General features: G+C 44.3%; 1 protein-coding gene across 1 annotated transcript; it reads left to right on the top strand.

Moving 5' to 3' along the window:
• The first annotated feature begins 4,168 nt into the window (after nt 1-4,168).
• Nucleotides 4,169-16,722, top strand: LOC143925313 (olfactory receptor 5AR1-like). Its single transcript, XM_077449894.1, has 2 exons — nt 4,169-4,319; nt 15,443-16,722. The coding sequence occupies exon 2, from the start codon at nt 15,707-15,709 to the stop codon at nt 16,670-16,672; it is 966 nt and encodes a 321-aa protein (XP_077306020.1). The 5' UTR covers nt 4,169-4,319; nt 15,443-15,706; the 3' UTR covers nt 16,673-16,722.
• Nucleotides 16,723-17,233: the final 511 nt, after the last annotated feature.

Below are 17,233 nucleotides of genomic sequence, written 5' to 3'. Positions count from 1 at the left end.
AACGGGGAGATGCTGTTTACATCGACATTTCCTCGTTCAGCCGTCCCATGAGACGATCGCGGGTATGCCCGTGGCGATTGAGTCTGCGGGACCCGCGACTGGACTCACGGGGGTCCCGACCGGCACGCGAGCACACCGCCGGCAGCATGCTCGTGATGGCAGGGCGGCATTAAAGATTGGACGTACCTGTACGCCAATATGCCTGCCTGTGCCATTCTGCTGACGTACATCGGCGTGCGCCGGTCGGGAACCGGTTAAGGACCACTATCACCCAAAGTTTGTGACATTTCATCATGGATGTGCTTCGCACCTTTCCCTTGGACAAACAGGAACTTGATTATGGTCCTATGCTCTTCCACATTGGATTTTTTCTGGAGGTGCTGCCATGTTCACTTTGGACCTGAAAAAGAAAGGTAGTTGATTTTTTGCGCCATTGAATATAGACAAATGGTACACCCTGAAATTTACAGCTTCTTAGTTCATTTTTTTTTTCTGGGCAAGGCTCAATACTTATGAGCACTCCCTAGTGTATGGTAGTGATAGTATGGAATGTTCAGTGACGTTGCGCATACATGCAGTGCGCGTGCGCAAATCGCTTTTTTGGAGATTAGCAGAGCTTTTTTTATCTTTTATCCTTGCAAGGAACGATTTTTAGTCTTGTGAACCCGTTGGTACCTTATTTTTTTTTTTATTTAATAAATTAGCTAAAGGTATCTCTGCACTATTGAAGTTTTTTTTTCTCCTCATAACTTTTTGCGGAAATCCATTGGATGACCACATCCCACTGGTGGAAGGAAACGTCCATTGAGGCGCAGTGATCGTCTCCTGACAGAAGCGCCTTTGAAACCACTTTCCACAGACGTTGGCCGGTTGCCTGTGAGGAGGACAGTCGGTGGTACTTCAACAGCAAGCCTCCTGTTCTACTAAGACTTATATGACCCCCCTGAACAAGGGTGGTCGCTGGCTCCTCAGTAAGGCTTATTCCTACATGACGGGCTGCACTAGTGGTGGAAACCTATCATTTGGATTTCGTTTGTGAACACGTCTTTGTTGGATTATTCCACCCATGAACTGTTTTTGAGTTTGATACACGTGTTTGTTGCTCATGGATTGATCATATTAACACATATGGACTATTATGATGTTTTTTTTTTTTTTTATTTCTTTATTATTTATAACACACCTTTGTATAACCACTTCGCATCCAGGCCAATTCTGACATTTCTCTCCTACATGTAAAATTCATAGAACCCCCAAACATTATATATGTTTTTTTTAGCAAAGACCCTAGAGAATACAATGGCAGTTTTTGCCACTTTTTATCTCGCATGGTATTTGCGCAGAAATTTTTCGAATGCGTTTTTTTTCAGAAAAAAAACTGTTTCATGGTCATAAAAAAAAAAAAACAGTAAAGTTAGCCCAATTTTTTTGCATAATGTAATAGATGAAGATATGCTGAGTAAATAGATACCCAACATGTCACGCTTCAAAATTGCAAGCGCTCGTGAAATGGCGCCAAACTTTGGTATTTAAAAATCCCCATAGGCAGCATTTTTAAAAATTTTTACTGGTTACATGTTTTGCGTTACAGAGGAGGTCTAGTGCTAGAATTATTGCTCTCGCTCTAACGTTTGCGGTGATACCTCACATGTGTGGTTTGCACACCGTTTTCATATGTGGGTGCGACTTACGTATGCGTTCGCTTCTGCGTACGAGCTCACGGGGACAGGGGCGTTTTAATTATTTTTTTTTTTATTGTTAATTTTACTTTTCTTTTTTTACTTTGACACTTCAAAAAAAATTGATTACTTTTATTCCTATTACAAGGAATGTAAACATCCCTTGTAATAGGAATATGGCACGATCGGACATATTTACAGTTACGCACCTCTAGGCTGGGAAGCCTAAAATAAAAACAAAACAAAACCGATCCTGGCTTCCTAGCCAAATCGGCGCCGTTATTTTGAATGCAGAGGCCGGGCGTGACGTCATAACATAACATCGTTCGGAGGCCTGGCCTCCGAACGATCATAGAGACTCCGGGTGACAATCTGGTCCGCCGGAAATCTCTATGGTATTATCCGGGGGTCGGCGGATCCTGTGACCGACTCACCGATGGAAGCGGTGAGTCGGTAGAAGCACCGGAGGGCGGCGGGAGGGGGGGCATCCCCTCCCACCTCCTGTAAGAACGATCAAGCGGCAGAACAGCAGCTATGATCATTCTTATGGTGCAGGGAATCGCCGGCTGAAAACGCCGATATCTGAATGATGTCTGTGGCCTCAGGCATCATTCAGATATAACCACCCAGGACGTCCTACCGGAGCAAAGTGGTTAATCACGGTTTTCATTCATAATCACTTGCATTATTAGTTTATTACCCAGCGCTGCACTTTTTGTCTATTTAATAGTATGTAATGGTAATTTTTTCTGCCTTTTCTGTATTTAATGGGGGGGGGGGGGGGGATGGTGGAGTAGTAATTTGCCGCCGCGGGTCCAGCAAACTCGATTGTTCGCCGGCGGCCCGCGGTTTGCGGTGAGGAGAGGCAGAACGGGGAGATGCCTATGTAAACAAGACATTTCCCCCGTTCTGCCTAGTGACATGACAGAGATCTACTGCTCCCCTGTCATCGGGAGCAGTGATCGCTGTCAGTAGCCCACCCCCCCCCCACAGTTAGAATCACTCCCTAGGACACACTTAAACCCTTCATCGCCCCCTAGTGTTTAACCCCCTTCCCTGCCAGTGTCATTTACACAGTAATCAGTGCATTTTTATTGCACTGATCGCTGTATACATGACAATGGTCCCAAAAATAGTGTCAAAAGAGTCCGATTAGTCCGCCATAATGTCACAGTCATGATAAAAATCGCAGATCGCCGCCATTACTAGTAAAAACAAAAAAATTATAATAAAAATGCCATAAAACTATTTTGTAGACGCTAAAACTTTTGAAACCAATCAATAAACGCTTTTTTTATTTTTAAGCGGTGAGCACTGAGATCTTTTCTTTTTACCCATGACCCGGCATCCTTGCTGAGATCTAAGGAGACGTGAGAGAAGTTTGTGGTCTGTGTTAACCCTTTTGATACCCGCTTGCATGACCACCTGTTTGCACAGGGGTCCATGCCATAAGGTGAGAGTGATTCGTTAGACCGGAAGGTTGAGGGGTTGTCACGCTACTGTGGGGGAAAAAAAAAATGACTTACGTCAGTGCTACAGTTTGAATTTAAAAGGTATTTGTGTGAACTGTGAAGTCAAGTCATGGATTGTGGAAACTAACTAGTGTCGGGTGATTGTATATATAGTGTATACCACTTTTACCACTGACTAATACAGAGCTGCAATGCAAGGAGATCAGCTAAGCCCACGTACACACGGGTCGGAGATTTTGCCAACCAAATCCGTCGGATTTTGCCCGTTGGATTTAGTCCGACGGATTGTGTCCGAAACTGTTGCATACACACGGTCGGGCCAAGTTGGCGAAAAATCTGATCTTTCAGAACGTGATGACGTAATTTCGTTACGATGGGACAACATTCAGGCTAGTAGCCAATAGCTTTGATGTAGGAATTTGATCTGAGCATGCGTGGCACTTGGTCCGATGAAAATGCTCTACACATGATCGGATTAGGTCCGTCCGGCCCAGTTGGTCGGGAAATATTTCCAACATGTTGGAAAATTGGGTCGGACGGAGATTCTGACGGAATCAGTCCGATGCATACCACACACAGTCGGAATTATCTGACGACACGGTCCGATAGGACACATTCCGACGGATTCTCCGACCGTGTGTACAAGGGCTTAGAGTAGTTGGATCTGTATGTGCGTTATAAATTAATCGAAATTAGTTGATTAATCAATTTAAAAAAAAAAAATCGATTATTCGAACATGAAAATTTTAATTAGTAACAGCCCTAGTTATTTCAGAAGATGATTTATTTTTTTTTCTGTAGAGATTAATTTTCCTGAGGAGCCATTTATTAGATCAATGCGGAGCTAATATACTCCTCTGTGTGCTCTGATGTCAGGGGACATTTCCGTATTATAAATATAAGTATAGAAGGCTGATAAAACTGTATTATGATCAGAAATGTCACACAGATTTTCTATGATATTTATTTTTTATTACATTAGTGTATTACATTTGTATTTTTTTTTATTTATTTTTTTCACATCAGCCTTGCTGCCACTGAATTGACCCTTCCAGAGGGGACTTCCCTTTCCAAATTTCCATTAGCATTTACCTTTGCCAGAGTATCAGGCATCACAATTCAGGAAAACCGAGAAAAATTTACATTTTACCAGTTTAGAAATTCACAGGTATTTTTTTTTATTTTTTATTATAAATGTGATAGGTATCAGTCCATTGTATTTATTAATCTTGCTTAGTCTATTTTATGTATTTTTTTTTTTTTTTTTTTTACTTTACAGATTTTGATTTAAGGTAATAATAATTCAAATCTGCCTTTTATTATTGCATAAGATCTGTAACCTGCTATTACTAACTTGATTTATTTGCCAAATGTAATACGTTTATAGCACTTGTAAAAAATAAATAAAAAATCCCTAAATCCGTGTCGCAGATCTATGTTACATTATATTTAGCATTATTGCAGCGTTTAGTCCCAATTTGTTATGTGGGAACCAATGCTAAATAACGTGTAAAGCCTCATACACACGATAGGACGTTGTACAAACTTTCCCTTGGATTTTTGTACAAAGGGCGTCGGCCGTGAACTTGTCTTGCATACACACGGCAGGACTTTTTCAGCCAACTTTCACCAAATCACGTGGGTTTTCTGCTCTTTACTGCCACCTTTGGTCAACTTCTGTATTGTTGTCTGATCTTTTACGTTGGTTCTGAGCATGGCGTGTTTGTACTTTGTACAAAAGTCCGATGGTTTTCTGTACACACGATCGGACTTTGCTCAATCGGACTTTTGTTGCCGGAAAGTTTGTCCGTTCGCACAGCCAACAAAAGTCCCAGGAAAACTGAAAAAGTTTGTCCGATGGAGCGTACACGCGGTCGGATGTTGCTCCAAAACAGCTAATTTGCATGTTTGTTGTCAAAAAGTCCTGTCGTGGCCTTTACATTTAGCATTATTGCAGCGTTTAGTCCCAATTTGTTATGTTGGAACCAATGCTAAATAACATGTAAAGCCTTATACACATTATAGGACTTTGCACAAACGTTCCCATGGATTTTTGTACAAAGGGCATTGACCGAGAACTTGTATTGCATACACACAGCAGGACTTTTTCAGCCAACTTTCACCAAATCACATAGGTTTTTCTGCTCTTTACTGCCACCTTTGGTCAACGTCTGTATTGTTGTCTGATCTTTTGCATTGGTTCTGAGCACACGTGTTTGTACTTTGTACAAAAGTCGGATGGTTTTCTGTACACGTGATAAGACTTTGTAAAAAACTTTCCCCGTGGATTTTTGTACAAAGGGCGTTGGCCGAGAACTTGTATTGCATACACACGGCAGGACTTTTTCAGCCAACTTTCACCAAATCACGTGGGTTTTTCTGCTCTTTACCGCCACCTTTGGTCAACTTCTGTATTGTTGTCTGATCTTTTGCATTGGTTCTGAGCATGCGTGTTTGTACTTTGTACAAAAGTCGGATGGTTTTCTGTACACGTGATAAGACTTTGTAAAAAACTTTCCCCGTGGATTTTTGTACAAAGGGCGTTGGTCGTGAACTTGTCTTGCATACACACAGCAGGACTTTTTCAGCCAACTTTCACCAAATCACGTGGTTTTTCTGCTCTTTACTGCCACCTTTGGTCAACTTCTGTATTGTTGTCTGATCTTTTGCATTGGTTCTGAGCATGTCTGTTTGTACTTTGTACAAAAGTCCGATGGTTTTCTGTACACACGATCAGACTTTGCTCCATCGGACTTTTGTTGCCGGAAAGTTTGTCCGTTCGCACAGCCAACAAAAGTCTGATGAAAACCGAAAAAGTTTGTCCGATGGAGCGTACACACGGTCGGATGTTGCTCCAAAACAGCTAATTTACATGTTTGTTGTCAAAAAGTCCTGTCGTGTGTACGGGCCTTTACATTTAGCATTATTGCAGCATTTATTCCCAATTTGTTATGTTGGAACCAATGCTAAATAACATGTAAAGCCTAAAGCCTCATACACACGATAGGACTTTGTACAAACTTTCCCTTGGATTTTTGTACAAAGGGCGTCGGCCGTGAACTTGTATTGCATACACACGGCAGGACTTTTTCAGCCAACTTTCACCAAATCACGTGGGGTTTTCTGCTCTTTACTGCCACCTTTGGTCAACTTCTGTATTGCTGTCTGATCTTTTGCATTGGTTCTGAGCATGGCGTGTTTGTACTTTGTACAAAAGTCCGATGGTTTTCTGTACACACGATCGGACTTTGCTCCATCGGACTTTTGTTGCCGGAAAGTTTGTCCGTTCGCACAGCCAACAAAAGTCAGATGAAAACCGAAAAATTTTGTCCGATGGAGCGCACACCCGGGTCGGATGTTGCCTCAAAACTGCTAATTTGCATGTTTGTTGTCAAAAAGTCTGATCGTGTGTACGGGCCTTATGACATACATAAATACTGCTTAACCACTTCAGTTCTCATACCTGTACACCTCCTATGGAACAGGGCATTTTTTTTTTCTACAACAGGACTGTTTATTTAACAGCAACGTTGTAAAATTAAGCGGCGTTCCACCCAAAAGTAGAATCTCCGCTTATCTCCTCCCCCCCTCCGGGGCCACATTTGGCACCTTTCGGAGGGGGGGGGACCTGTTTTTTGACAGGTACTCGTCCCAACTTCTGGGAGACTGCACCGCAGCAGCGTTCCTTTTGAAGGTCGGCCCCCTCTTCCTTCCTCTGCCGCCAGGCCAGTTGTAAAGCACAGCGAGCTTCGCGCATGCGCTCTATGGAATCGGCTGTGAAGCTGAAAGGCTTCCAATGCCAGTTTCCCTTACCACAAATGGCGGCGGCAGCACCCAAGAGCTGATCGGAAGACTGGCTGGGGGTGCCGACGTCACGGGTTCGATGGACAGGTAAGTGTCGTAATATTAAAAGTCAGCAGCTACAGTACTATGGGCGTCCGCAGAACTTTTTTCAGGGGGGGGGGGGGGGGTTGGCATCATTTTAAGGTCACCCATGCAATATAAAAAGATGTACTTTCTCTAGGCTATATTTATATGGGCGTGGTATATTGGCTGCCTCCCTGTTTACGTGTTGTGTGGATCCGGCCGCCGCCACCCACTCATATAAAAAGATGTACATTCTGTAGGCTATATTTATATAGGCGTGGACTGGGGGTGCGCCTGGCCTGAGTAACTTCCAATACAAAGTGACGCTGAATTATTTCTTATAAAACAGTGGAAAGGTATATGTGTTAGATAAGAGATAATTCAGGGTCACTTTGTATTGGAAGTTACTCAGGCCAGGCGCACCCCCCCCAGTCCATGCCCATATAAATAAAGCCTAGAGAATGTACATCCTTATATATGAGTGGGTGGCGCCGGACGGATCCATACAACACGTAAACAGGCAGGCAGCCAATCAGCCAAGAGAAGCAGGGGACCCTACATCTGGCAACTGCAACACCTTCTTGATGATTCAAGGGGAGGGGGGGGGGGGCAATTGCCCCCCCGCCCCCCCCCCCCCCCCCTTGCCCCTACCTGCGGACACCCATGTATAGTACTTGTAGCTGCTGACTTTTAATTTTTTGGTGGGGGGTGAACTACTCTTTATATAATGAAGTACAATTTAACAATTTTTTACAGTATACTTTATACAAAACATAACAAAACAAAACAAAGAAAATCACTTCAAGTTTAATTAACTTCATTTTTTTGTGTTGTATTACTAGTATTATTATTTTATTTTATTATTATTAGTACATTGTATTCTATCATTTATTCTAAAATCCTGTTTAACCACTTCAGCTTCGGAAGGTTAAGCCAACCCCACTCCCCCACCCCCCGCATGATCAGGTCATTTATTGCACATGACATCCTTTTCCCACAAATAGAGATTTCTTTTGGTGGTATTTGATCACCTCTGCAGTTTTTTTTTTTTTTTGCAAAATAAACAAAAAAAGACCACCAATTTCGAAAAAAAAGAAGAAGATTAAAGAATCAAATTTCCTAATCAATTTAGGCTAATATCAGCGATTTTTAGTGGGACTGCTACATTGCGGTGAACAAATCTGACACTAATGCCCCGTACACACGAGCGGACTTTTCAACATCAAAAGTCCGACGGAACAATTCCGGCAGACCATTCGATCGTGTGTGGGCTGCAGCGGACTTTTGATTTGCAGAAGTCTGACAGACTTTAGAAATGGAACATGTTTCAAATTTTTCCGCCAGAACTCCGCCGGACCCAGTTCCTACCGAGAATTCCGCTCGTGTGTATGCTGGTCCGACGGACAAAAACCGACGCTAGGGCAGCTATTGGCTACTGGCTATGAACTTCCTTATTCTAGTCCAGTCATACGTCATCATGTTCGAATCCATCGGAGTTTGGTGTGATTGTGTGTGTCCAAGTCCGCTCATTCGAAAATTCCGTCAGAACTCCGTCAGAACTCCGTCAGAACTCCATCGAAAGTCTGTCGAACTTAAGCCCGGTCATGTGTACGCGGCATTAGTGACACTTTTTGTGACACTAATACAGTGATCGGTGCTTAAAAAAAAAATACACTTTCACCGTACTAATGACACTGGCAGGGAAGGGGTTAACATCGGGGGTGATCTAAGGATTAAAGAGGAAGTAAACCCTGATGGATTTTACTTCCTCTTTGTTTCCCTGCAAAGTTAAAGCATAATGGACTACTATGCATCGCATCGCATCACATCACATCGCATAGTAGCCCATTATGTGTCACTTACCTGACACAGGAGCCAGCGATATCACCGCTGTCCCCTCCTCCACGGAGCATCTTCTTTCCGGGTATTGTGGCTCTGGTGCTGTGATTGGTCGGAGCCACGATGACGTCACCACCGCGCATGCACACGGGAGCCGCAACTAACAGCATATCGCCGTTAGCAGCGGCATGCGCCGTAGACAGCGGTGCCTATCTTTTTGCAAATATCTCCTAAACCGTGTAGGATTAGGAGATATTTCTTGGACCTACAGGTAAGCCTTAATCTAGGCCTTAATCTAGGCTTAACTGTGGGGGGGGGGGGGGGGGTGCTTTGAATAGGGAAGACAGAGAATGGTGTTACTGCTTAGCAGGAACACAAGATCTCCATCTTTTCCTCTGACAGAATGGTGATCTGCCTTATTTACATAAGCAGACTGCTGTTCTGTCTGCCTTAGGAAAGATTGGCGGGTCCTAACGGGCATCGGGTCCACCGGAACTGTAGATTGGCTCATGCATGCCCTCAACCCACAGAAAAAAGTCACGCACAGGTACGTCATTTTGCACAGCAAAACCCTTTGAGGAGTTGTATAACAGCCGCAGCCTGGTCTCCATCCAGGCCATGCCCCCAACACGTTTCACTCTGTCTCCGGAGCTTAATCATGGGGGAATATCATGATTAAAGTGAAAGTCTCTTTTTTTAAATTAAAATAACAAACATGTTAAACTTAACATATCATTGTGCAGTTGGTTTTTCACAGAGCAACCCAGATCCTCCTCTTCTTGGGTTCCTGGCTCCTCCCTCCTGTTGAGTGCCCCCCCCCCCCACAGCAAGCAGCTTGCTATGCGGGCACCCAAGCCGAGCTGCAGCTCTGAGTGTCTATTTAGACATAGAGCCGTTTTTAAGCCCCACCCCCCTCTCTCTCCTCATTGGCTGAGTGAATTTGATTGGCAGCAGTAGGAGCCAATGGCCCCACTGCTGTGTCTCAGCCAATCAGGAAGGAAGTGTCCCGGATGAACAAGGCATTTTTGGACTGGATAGAGAGGGGGTTCAGGTAAGTATTAGGGGGGCTGAGGGGGGAGCTGCACACAGGAGGCTTTTTTTATCTTAATGCATAGAATGCACCTTCTACCTTTACAACCACTTTAACCACTCGCCGACCTCTGCGGGCCGATATACGTCGGCACAATGGCAGCGGTGGGCAAATGGGTGTACCTGTACGTCCCCTTTAAGTGGAGGGGCTAGCGGGCACGCGAGCACCGCCGATGGGGCACGCACATGCCCGCCACGTACAGCGTGACCATGCCCACAGACTCCATATCTGCCAGTCTCCCGGCGATCATGTCACGGAGCCACAGAATGGGTAAGTGCCTCTGTGAACAAGGCATTTCCCTGTTTTGCCTTGTGACATGACAGAGATCACAGCTCCCTGTCATCGGGGGTAGTGATTGCTGTCATGTGAGTAGAAGCCCATCCCCCCACAGTTAGAATCACTCCTTAGGACACACTTAATCACTTGATCACCCCCTAGTGGTTAACCCCTTCCCTGTCAGTGTAATTTTCACAGTAATCAGCGCATTTTTATAGCACTGATCGCTGTATAAATGACAATGGTCCCAAAATAGTGTCAAAAGTGTCCGAAGTGTCCGCCATAATGTCGCAGTCCCAAGAAAAATCGCAGATCGCCGCCATTACTAATAAAAAAAAAAAAAGTAATAATAATAAAAATGCCAGAAAACGATCCTCTTTTTTGGTAGACGCTATAACTTTTGCGCAAACCAATCAATATACGCTTATTGCGATTTTCTTTACCAAAAATATGTAGAAGAATACGTAATGGCCTAAACTGAGGGAAAAAAACAAAACATTTTTTTATATATTTTTGGGGGATATTTATTACAGCAAAATGTTTAAAAAAATTTAGTTTTTTTTCAAAATGGTCGCTCTTTTTTTGTTTTTAGCGCAAAAAATAAAAAAGCACAGAGGTGATCAAATACCACCAAAAGAAAGCTCTAATTGTGGGGAAAAAAAAGGACGTCGATTTTTGTTTGGGTGCCACGTCGCACGACCGCGCAATTGTCAGTTAAAGCGACACAGTGCCCGAATCGCAAAAAGTGCTCTGGTCAGGGAAAATCTTCCGGGGCTGAAGCGATTAAGGACTTCCTTTCCCTACTAAAACATTAACCACTTCACATCCATTTTAAAAGGTCCTAGACTTGAAGTGGCTAAAACAATATCAAGGCCGCAAGTCATGAGCTTAGTATGACAAGGATGTTATGGACATGGACATTGTCCGTGGACAGAGCACAGGTTTAAAGAGGAAGTAAACCCTGATGGGTTTACTTCCTCTTTCATTTCCTGCAAAGGCAAAGCATAATGGACTACTATGCATCGCATCGCATCGCATCACATCGCATAGTAGTCCATTATGTGTCACTTACCTGACACAGGAGCCAGCGAAGTCACCGTTGTCCTCTGTAGCTCCGGAGCATCCATCTTCTCGGTGGGGTCTCGCAGCTCCGCCGCTGTCATTCGGCGAAGCCGCGATGACGTCACTCCCGCGCATGCGCACGGGAGCCGACACGCGTGGCAACTCCGTCGTTGAAGATGCCGCGCTCAGTGCGCCTGCGCGCTGCTGTCTACGGTGCATGCGCCGTAGACAGCGGTGCCTGTCTTCGGGCAAATATATCCTAAACCGTGTAGGTTTAGGAGATATTTCTTGGACCTACAGGTAAGCCTTAATCTAGGCCTTACCTGTAGGTCAAAGTGTGTTGTAAGAGTTTACATTACAACCACTTTAACCATCGTAGATAACGGACACGAGCTTTTAACACACTTTAGTGGTAGCTCTTGTTTTCTCTTTCTTCTTTCCTTATAATATATATATATATATATATATATATATATATATATATATATATTTTTTTTTTTTTTTTTTGGAATGACGACTTCTCAATCTATCTAATAATTGTTAACACCCTAAAAATGTCTATAATACGCCTAATGATCATGGAAATAAATATTCTCACAATGCAAAAAAATCGAGTGTGTCCATGTCAGTTTCTCTAGCTATATGCTATATTTCGGTGCATCTTAAAGAAGTTTGTAAAGTATCAAAGTGCTTCACCTTAATGCATTCTTTGCATTAAGGTGAAAAACCTTCTGTGATGCAGCTGCCCCCCCCCCCCCATAGACCCCCCCCTTGACTTACCTGAACCCAATGGTTCCAGTGACTAGAATGAGCCCAGCAGCTCCAGCCGTTGTCCTCCTTGGATAGATTGATAGCAGCGGGAGCCATTGTTCCCGCTGCTGTCAATCAAATCCAGTGATATGGGAGCCGGGGGGGGGCGGGGCCAAGTCCTGCTCTCGGTGTTAATGGACGGAGAAGAAGGACTCGGGAGCATGCCCATATGGGTTCCCCAGGGAGAAAAGGTCTCTGTGGGGGGCACTCGCCGAAGAGGAGGAGCCAGAAGTGCCATCGGGGGACCCTAGAAATGGAGGATCGGTGCCAAAAACCCTTGCACATATCAGGCAAGTATGACATTATTGTTATTTAAAAAAAAAATAGAAACAAACCTTTACAAACCTTTTCTTTTAGGATATGTGTGGTGTTGAATTCAAACTTTTCAGGTGTCATTTTTTTTTTAGCTTAGATCATCTGTTCAGTAAATGTGATCGGGTGAGATATCTGATCATTTTTACGGTAGCCCCCGCTGCTGCCTGCTGCTGCTGCTTGTAGTGGTTCTCAGGCTCTTCTGTTTCTGATTTAACCACAAAAATTAAAAGCAACCCCCCTTCCTGATTTTTATTTTATTTGCATGTTTGTCACACTTAAATGAATTCAAATAATCAAGCAAATTTTCTTATTACACAAAGATAACCCAAGTAAATATAAAAAGCAGTTTTTAAATGATGATTTCATTTATTTAGGGACACAAGCTGTCCAAACCTGCCTGGCCCTATGTGAAAAATGAATTGCCCCCCCTCCCCCCCTGCTAAATCATGAATGAACTATGATTAACCAGATTTTTTTTTTATTCCACTTGCCACACCCAGACCTGACTACTGCCAGACCTGTTGAATCAAGAAACCACTTAAAGGAGTTGTCAAGGCAGAAGGTTATTTATCTTAATGGGTTCTATTGCATTAAGATACAAAACCTTTGGGGTGTAGCAGCCTCCTCAACTCCCCCTAATTATTTACCTGAGCCCCTCTCTCTCTCTCTCCAGCGATGTCCACGAGTCACTTTGCCATTCGGGACTTTCCTCCTGATTGGTTGAGACACAGCAGCAGCGCCATTGGCTCCTGCGGCTGTCAAGCAAAGTCAGTTAGCCAATCATGGGAGAGAGGGGCCGGGGCTGGGTTGGGGTTCCGTGTCTGAATAGACACACACAGAGCTGTGACTCGGCTCGGGTGCCCCCTGTAGCAAGCTTCTGGCTGTGGAGGCACTCGCCAAGAGGGAGGGGCCAGGAGCAGCAAAGAAGGACCCAAGAAGAGGAAAACCATTACACAAAGGTTTGGAGGAGGTAATTATAACATGTTTGTTATTTAAAAAACAAAACAAGACTTTACAATCACTTAAAGTGGTTGTAAACCCTTACAAACCACTTTGACCTACAGGTAACCCTAGATTAAGGCTTACCTGTAGGTCCAAGAAATATCTCCTAAACCTACACGATTTAGGAGATATTTGCCGAAAGACAGGCACCGCTGTCTACGGCGCGCAGGCGCACTGAGCGCGGCACCGCCAACGGCAAATATGCAACGCGTGGCAGATCGCGTGCACATGCGCGGGAGTGACGTCATTGCGGCTTCGCCGAATGACAGCGGCGGAGCAGCGAGACCCACCAAGAAGATGGATGTGCCGGACTACAGGGGACAGCGGTGACATCGCTGACTACTGTGTCAGGTGAGTGACACATAATGGACTACTATGCAATGCGATGCGATGCGATGCATAGTAGTCCATTATGCTTTACCTTTGCAGGGAATGAAAGAGGAAGTAACACTCATCAGGGTTTACTTCCTCTTTAAATAGAAGCTGCCTGACAAAGTGAAGCTCATTAAAAGATCTCAAAAATACACACATCATGCTGCAATCTAAAGAAATTCAAGAACAGATGAGATACAAAGTGATTGACACGTGTTTGTCTAGAAAGGGTAACAAAGTCAGTGAATCTCAGTGAGAGCCATTATCCACAAATGGAGAAAACGTGGTACAGTGGTGAACCTTCCCAGGAGTGTCCGACCTACCAAAATTACTGTAAGCCCTTGTACACACGGGTCGGAGATCCCGACAACCAAATCCGTCAGATTTTGTCCAAAACTGTTGCATACACACGGTCGGACAAAGTTGTCGGAAAATCCGATCTTTCAGAACGTGATGACGTAATTTCGTTACGACGGGACTACGTTCAGGCTAGTAGCCAATAGCTTTGATGTAGGAATTTGATCTGAGCATGCGTGGCACTCTGTCCGATCGGAATTCTCTACACATGATCGGAGTATGTCCGATCGGAGCATTTTTGTTGGAAAATATTTCCGGCAAGTTGGAAAATTTGGTCCGACGGAAACAGTCCGATGGAGACCACACACAGTCGGAATATCTGACAAAACGCTCCGATCGGACACATTCCGTCGGAATCTCCGACCGTGTGTACAAGGGCTAAGAGCACAACGACTCATCCAGGAGGTCATAAAAGAACCCAGAACACCACATACAGAATTGCAGGCCTCACTTACCTCAGGTAAGGTCAGTGTTCGTGATTCAACAATAAGAAAGAGACAAAAATGGTCTCCATGGGAGAGTTCCAAGGCCAAAGCCACTGCTGACTGAAAAGAACACAAAGGCTCATCTCACATTTGTCAACAAAAATCTGGATTATCCCCAAGACTTTTTGGGCAAATAATCTGTGGACTGATTAAAGCGGGAGTCCGTCGGGACTCCGCGTTTTTTTTTTTTTTTTAAAGCCAGCAGCTACAAATACTGCAGCTGCTGACTTTTAAAATAGTGACACTTACCCGCCCAGCGCGCCCGCGATGTCGGCACCCCGAAGCCGATCTCTAGATCGTCTCTCGGGTGCTGCCGCCGCCATCTTGGGTATGGGAATCAGAAAATGGAGCCTTTCGGCTTCATTTCCCGGTTCCCTACTGCGCAGAAGGACGGTCCCCGCTGCCTCTGGGATCTGTGTGTTTCCCAGCAGGCAGCGGGGCACTTGCGGAAAGGGGCGGGCACTTGCGGAAAGGGGCGTAATCTACACCCCTTTCCGCAGAGAGCTATCCTGGAAGTGGGTGCAGATACCTGTACTGTACAGGTATCTGCACCCCCCTCCCCCCTGAAAGGTGCCAATTGTGGCGCCGGAGGGGGGGGAGGGTTCCGATGAGCGGAAGGTCCACTTTAGGGTGGACCTCCGCTTTAAGTCAAGTTTTTGGAACCTTTTTTTTTGAGTCCTATTAATGCAGCCTGCCCTCCCAGAACTACCGCACAAATAAAAATAAATATAAAATTTACAGAAAGTCATATTTTTTTTTTTTTTATCTTGGATAAAACGACAACTGGAATCACTCTCTGCTCTATGTATTCTGCAGGAAGTCCAAGATTTCTGGTAAATAATTATAACATTTGGAAAAGCCGATAGTGATAAGAAACTGGCTCCTGATTTCTGCACCAGTTTTTAAATCTACATGTGGATTATTTTATTTTTTTTTTCTTCAAGAATATCTAAATCTCATAGTTTAAATTGTATCAATCGAATCTGACGACTAACTGAAAAGTAAATTCTTGTTGACTGATTGATTTTTATATATATTTTTATTTCATCATAAAAAATTCATGAATGGAAAAATATCGCAATGGGGAATCAGACACATTTTGATGAATTATATCTCTCTGGATTATCTGACCTTGCGGCTCTCCAGCTCCCGCTTTTTCTCTTCTTCCTTCTCATCTATCTTCTGACATTAATCTGGAATTTGCTGATCATTGTCCTCATAGTCACCGACTCTCGCCTCCATGTCCCTATGTATTTCTTCCTCGGGAACCTGGCCGGCATGGACCTCTGTTATTCCTCAGTCACCGTCCCTCGAATGTTGTTTGACCTTCTCACCAAGACTAGAAAAATTCCCAAAAAGGCCTGCGTAACCCAAGTCTTCTTTTTTATATTTTATGCCAACGCTGAGATTTTTCTGTTGGCGGTCATGTCCTACGATCGATATATTGCCATTTGTCAGCCGTTACATTACACACAGTTCATGGATTTGAAACTGTGTGTACAGTTGGCATCCATCGCATGGTTTCTCGGTTGTATCCATTCTTTGGTCCACACACTTTATGTCTTAAATTTAACATTTTGTGGATCGGATATTATAGAAAATTTCTTCTGTGACCTTCCCCAGTTGCTTCAGATCTCCTGCAGTGATGTCTCCATTAACGTTCTCCTCATCTTTCTCTTGGGTGGCCTTCTCACAGCATGTTCTATAATGCTTACGTTCCTGCCCTATGTCTATATATTCAAAACTGTCCTGAAAATACAAGTTAAAGGTAAAAGGAGTAAAGTTTTCTCTACATGTTCCTCTCACTTGACCGTGGTCTTCATATTTTATTTCTCCTCTATGTTTAATTATTTTAAGCCAAGCACTAATCATAATTTTGCAGCTGACAAAGCATTGTCCGTCTTTTACACCATAATCGTTCCTCTCTTCAATCCTCTGATATACAGTCTAAGGAACCAGGATATCAGAAAAGCCTTTCACAATGTTGTGAGGAGCATCATCTTCATCGTGATAGAGAATTTATCAAAGCTAAACCCGCATTCCTAAACACTAGAAATATACAGAGGTCCCTTGCATGAGATTTATAAAAGTTCAATGACAAGCTGCTTTCTTAACCACTTCCCACCCGGCCAATGCACATATACGGCCAGGTGGGAGCCGTCTACTTCTGTTAGGACATTCAGGAACGTCCTTCAGAAGGAGGGGGAATCACGCGCGCGCGCGTGCCCGCGCAGCGGCGCGATCCCGATGTGCTCGTGTCACCCGGACACGGCGCATCTCGGATCGGCAGGAGGGCTCTGTGATTGGCCCTCCTGATCACATGACGGCCGTGTCCAATCACGGCCGTCATGTGATGTAAACAAACAGCCGGTTGCTAGGCAATCGGCTCCTCCTCTCCTCACACAGAAGTCATCGCTGAGGAGAGGAGAGCAGAGCGCTGCAGCCGGCTGGTGATCAGTGAGTATGAGCTGTTTTTTACAGCTTTTTACTCACTGATCACCAGTCTAGTGTAAGCACAAATCACCACACAGTGTAAACACACATGTCACCACAATACACATGTCACCACACATGTCCCCAAAACACACATGTCCCCAAATAATAAAA

The sequence above is a fragment of the Lithobates pipiens genome, unplaced genomic scaffold (genome assembly GCF_037356315.1).
Source record: "Lithobates pipiens isolate NorthernLeopardFrog02 unplaced genomic scaffold, aLitPip1_a1.2 Scaffold_22, whole genome shotgun sequence".
In the NCBI taxonomy this organism is placed as follows: domain Eukaryota; kingdom Metazoa; phylum Chordata; class Amphibia; order Anura; family Ranidae; genus Lithobates; species Lithobates pipiens.
This window is presented reverse-complemented; position numbering and strand designations above follow the sequence as displayed.

Bases quoted from the DNA above. Each gene is read 5' to 3' on its own strand.
- LOC143925313 (XM_077449894.1), top strand. From the start codon at position 15,707: ATGGGGAATCAGACACATTTTGATGAATTATATCTCTCTGGATTATCT.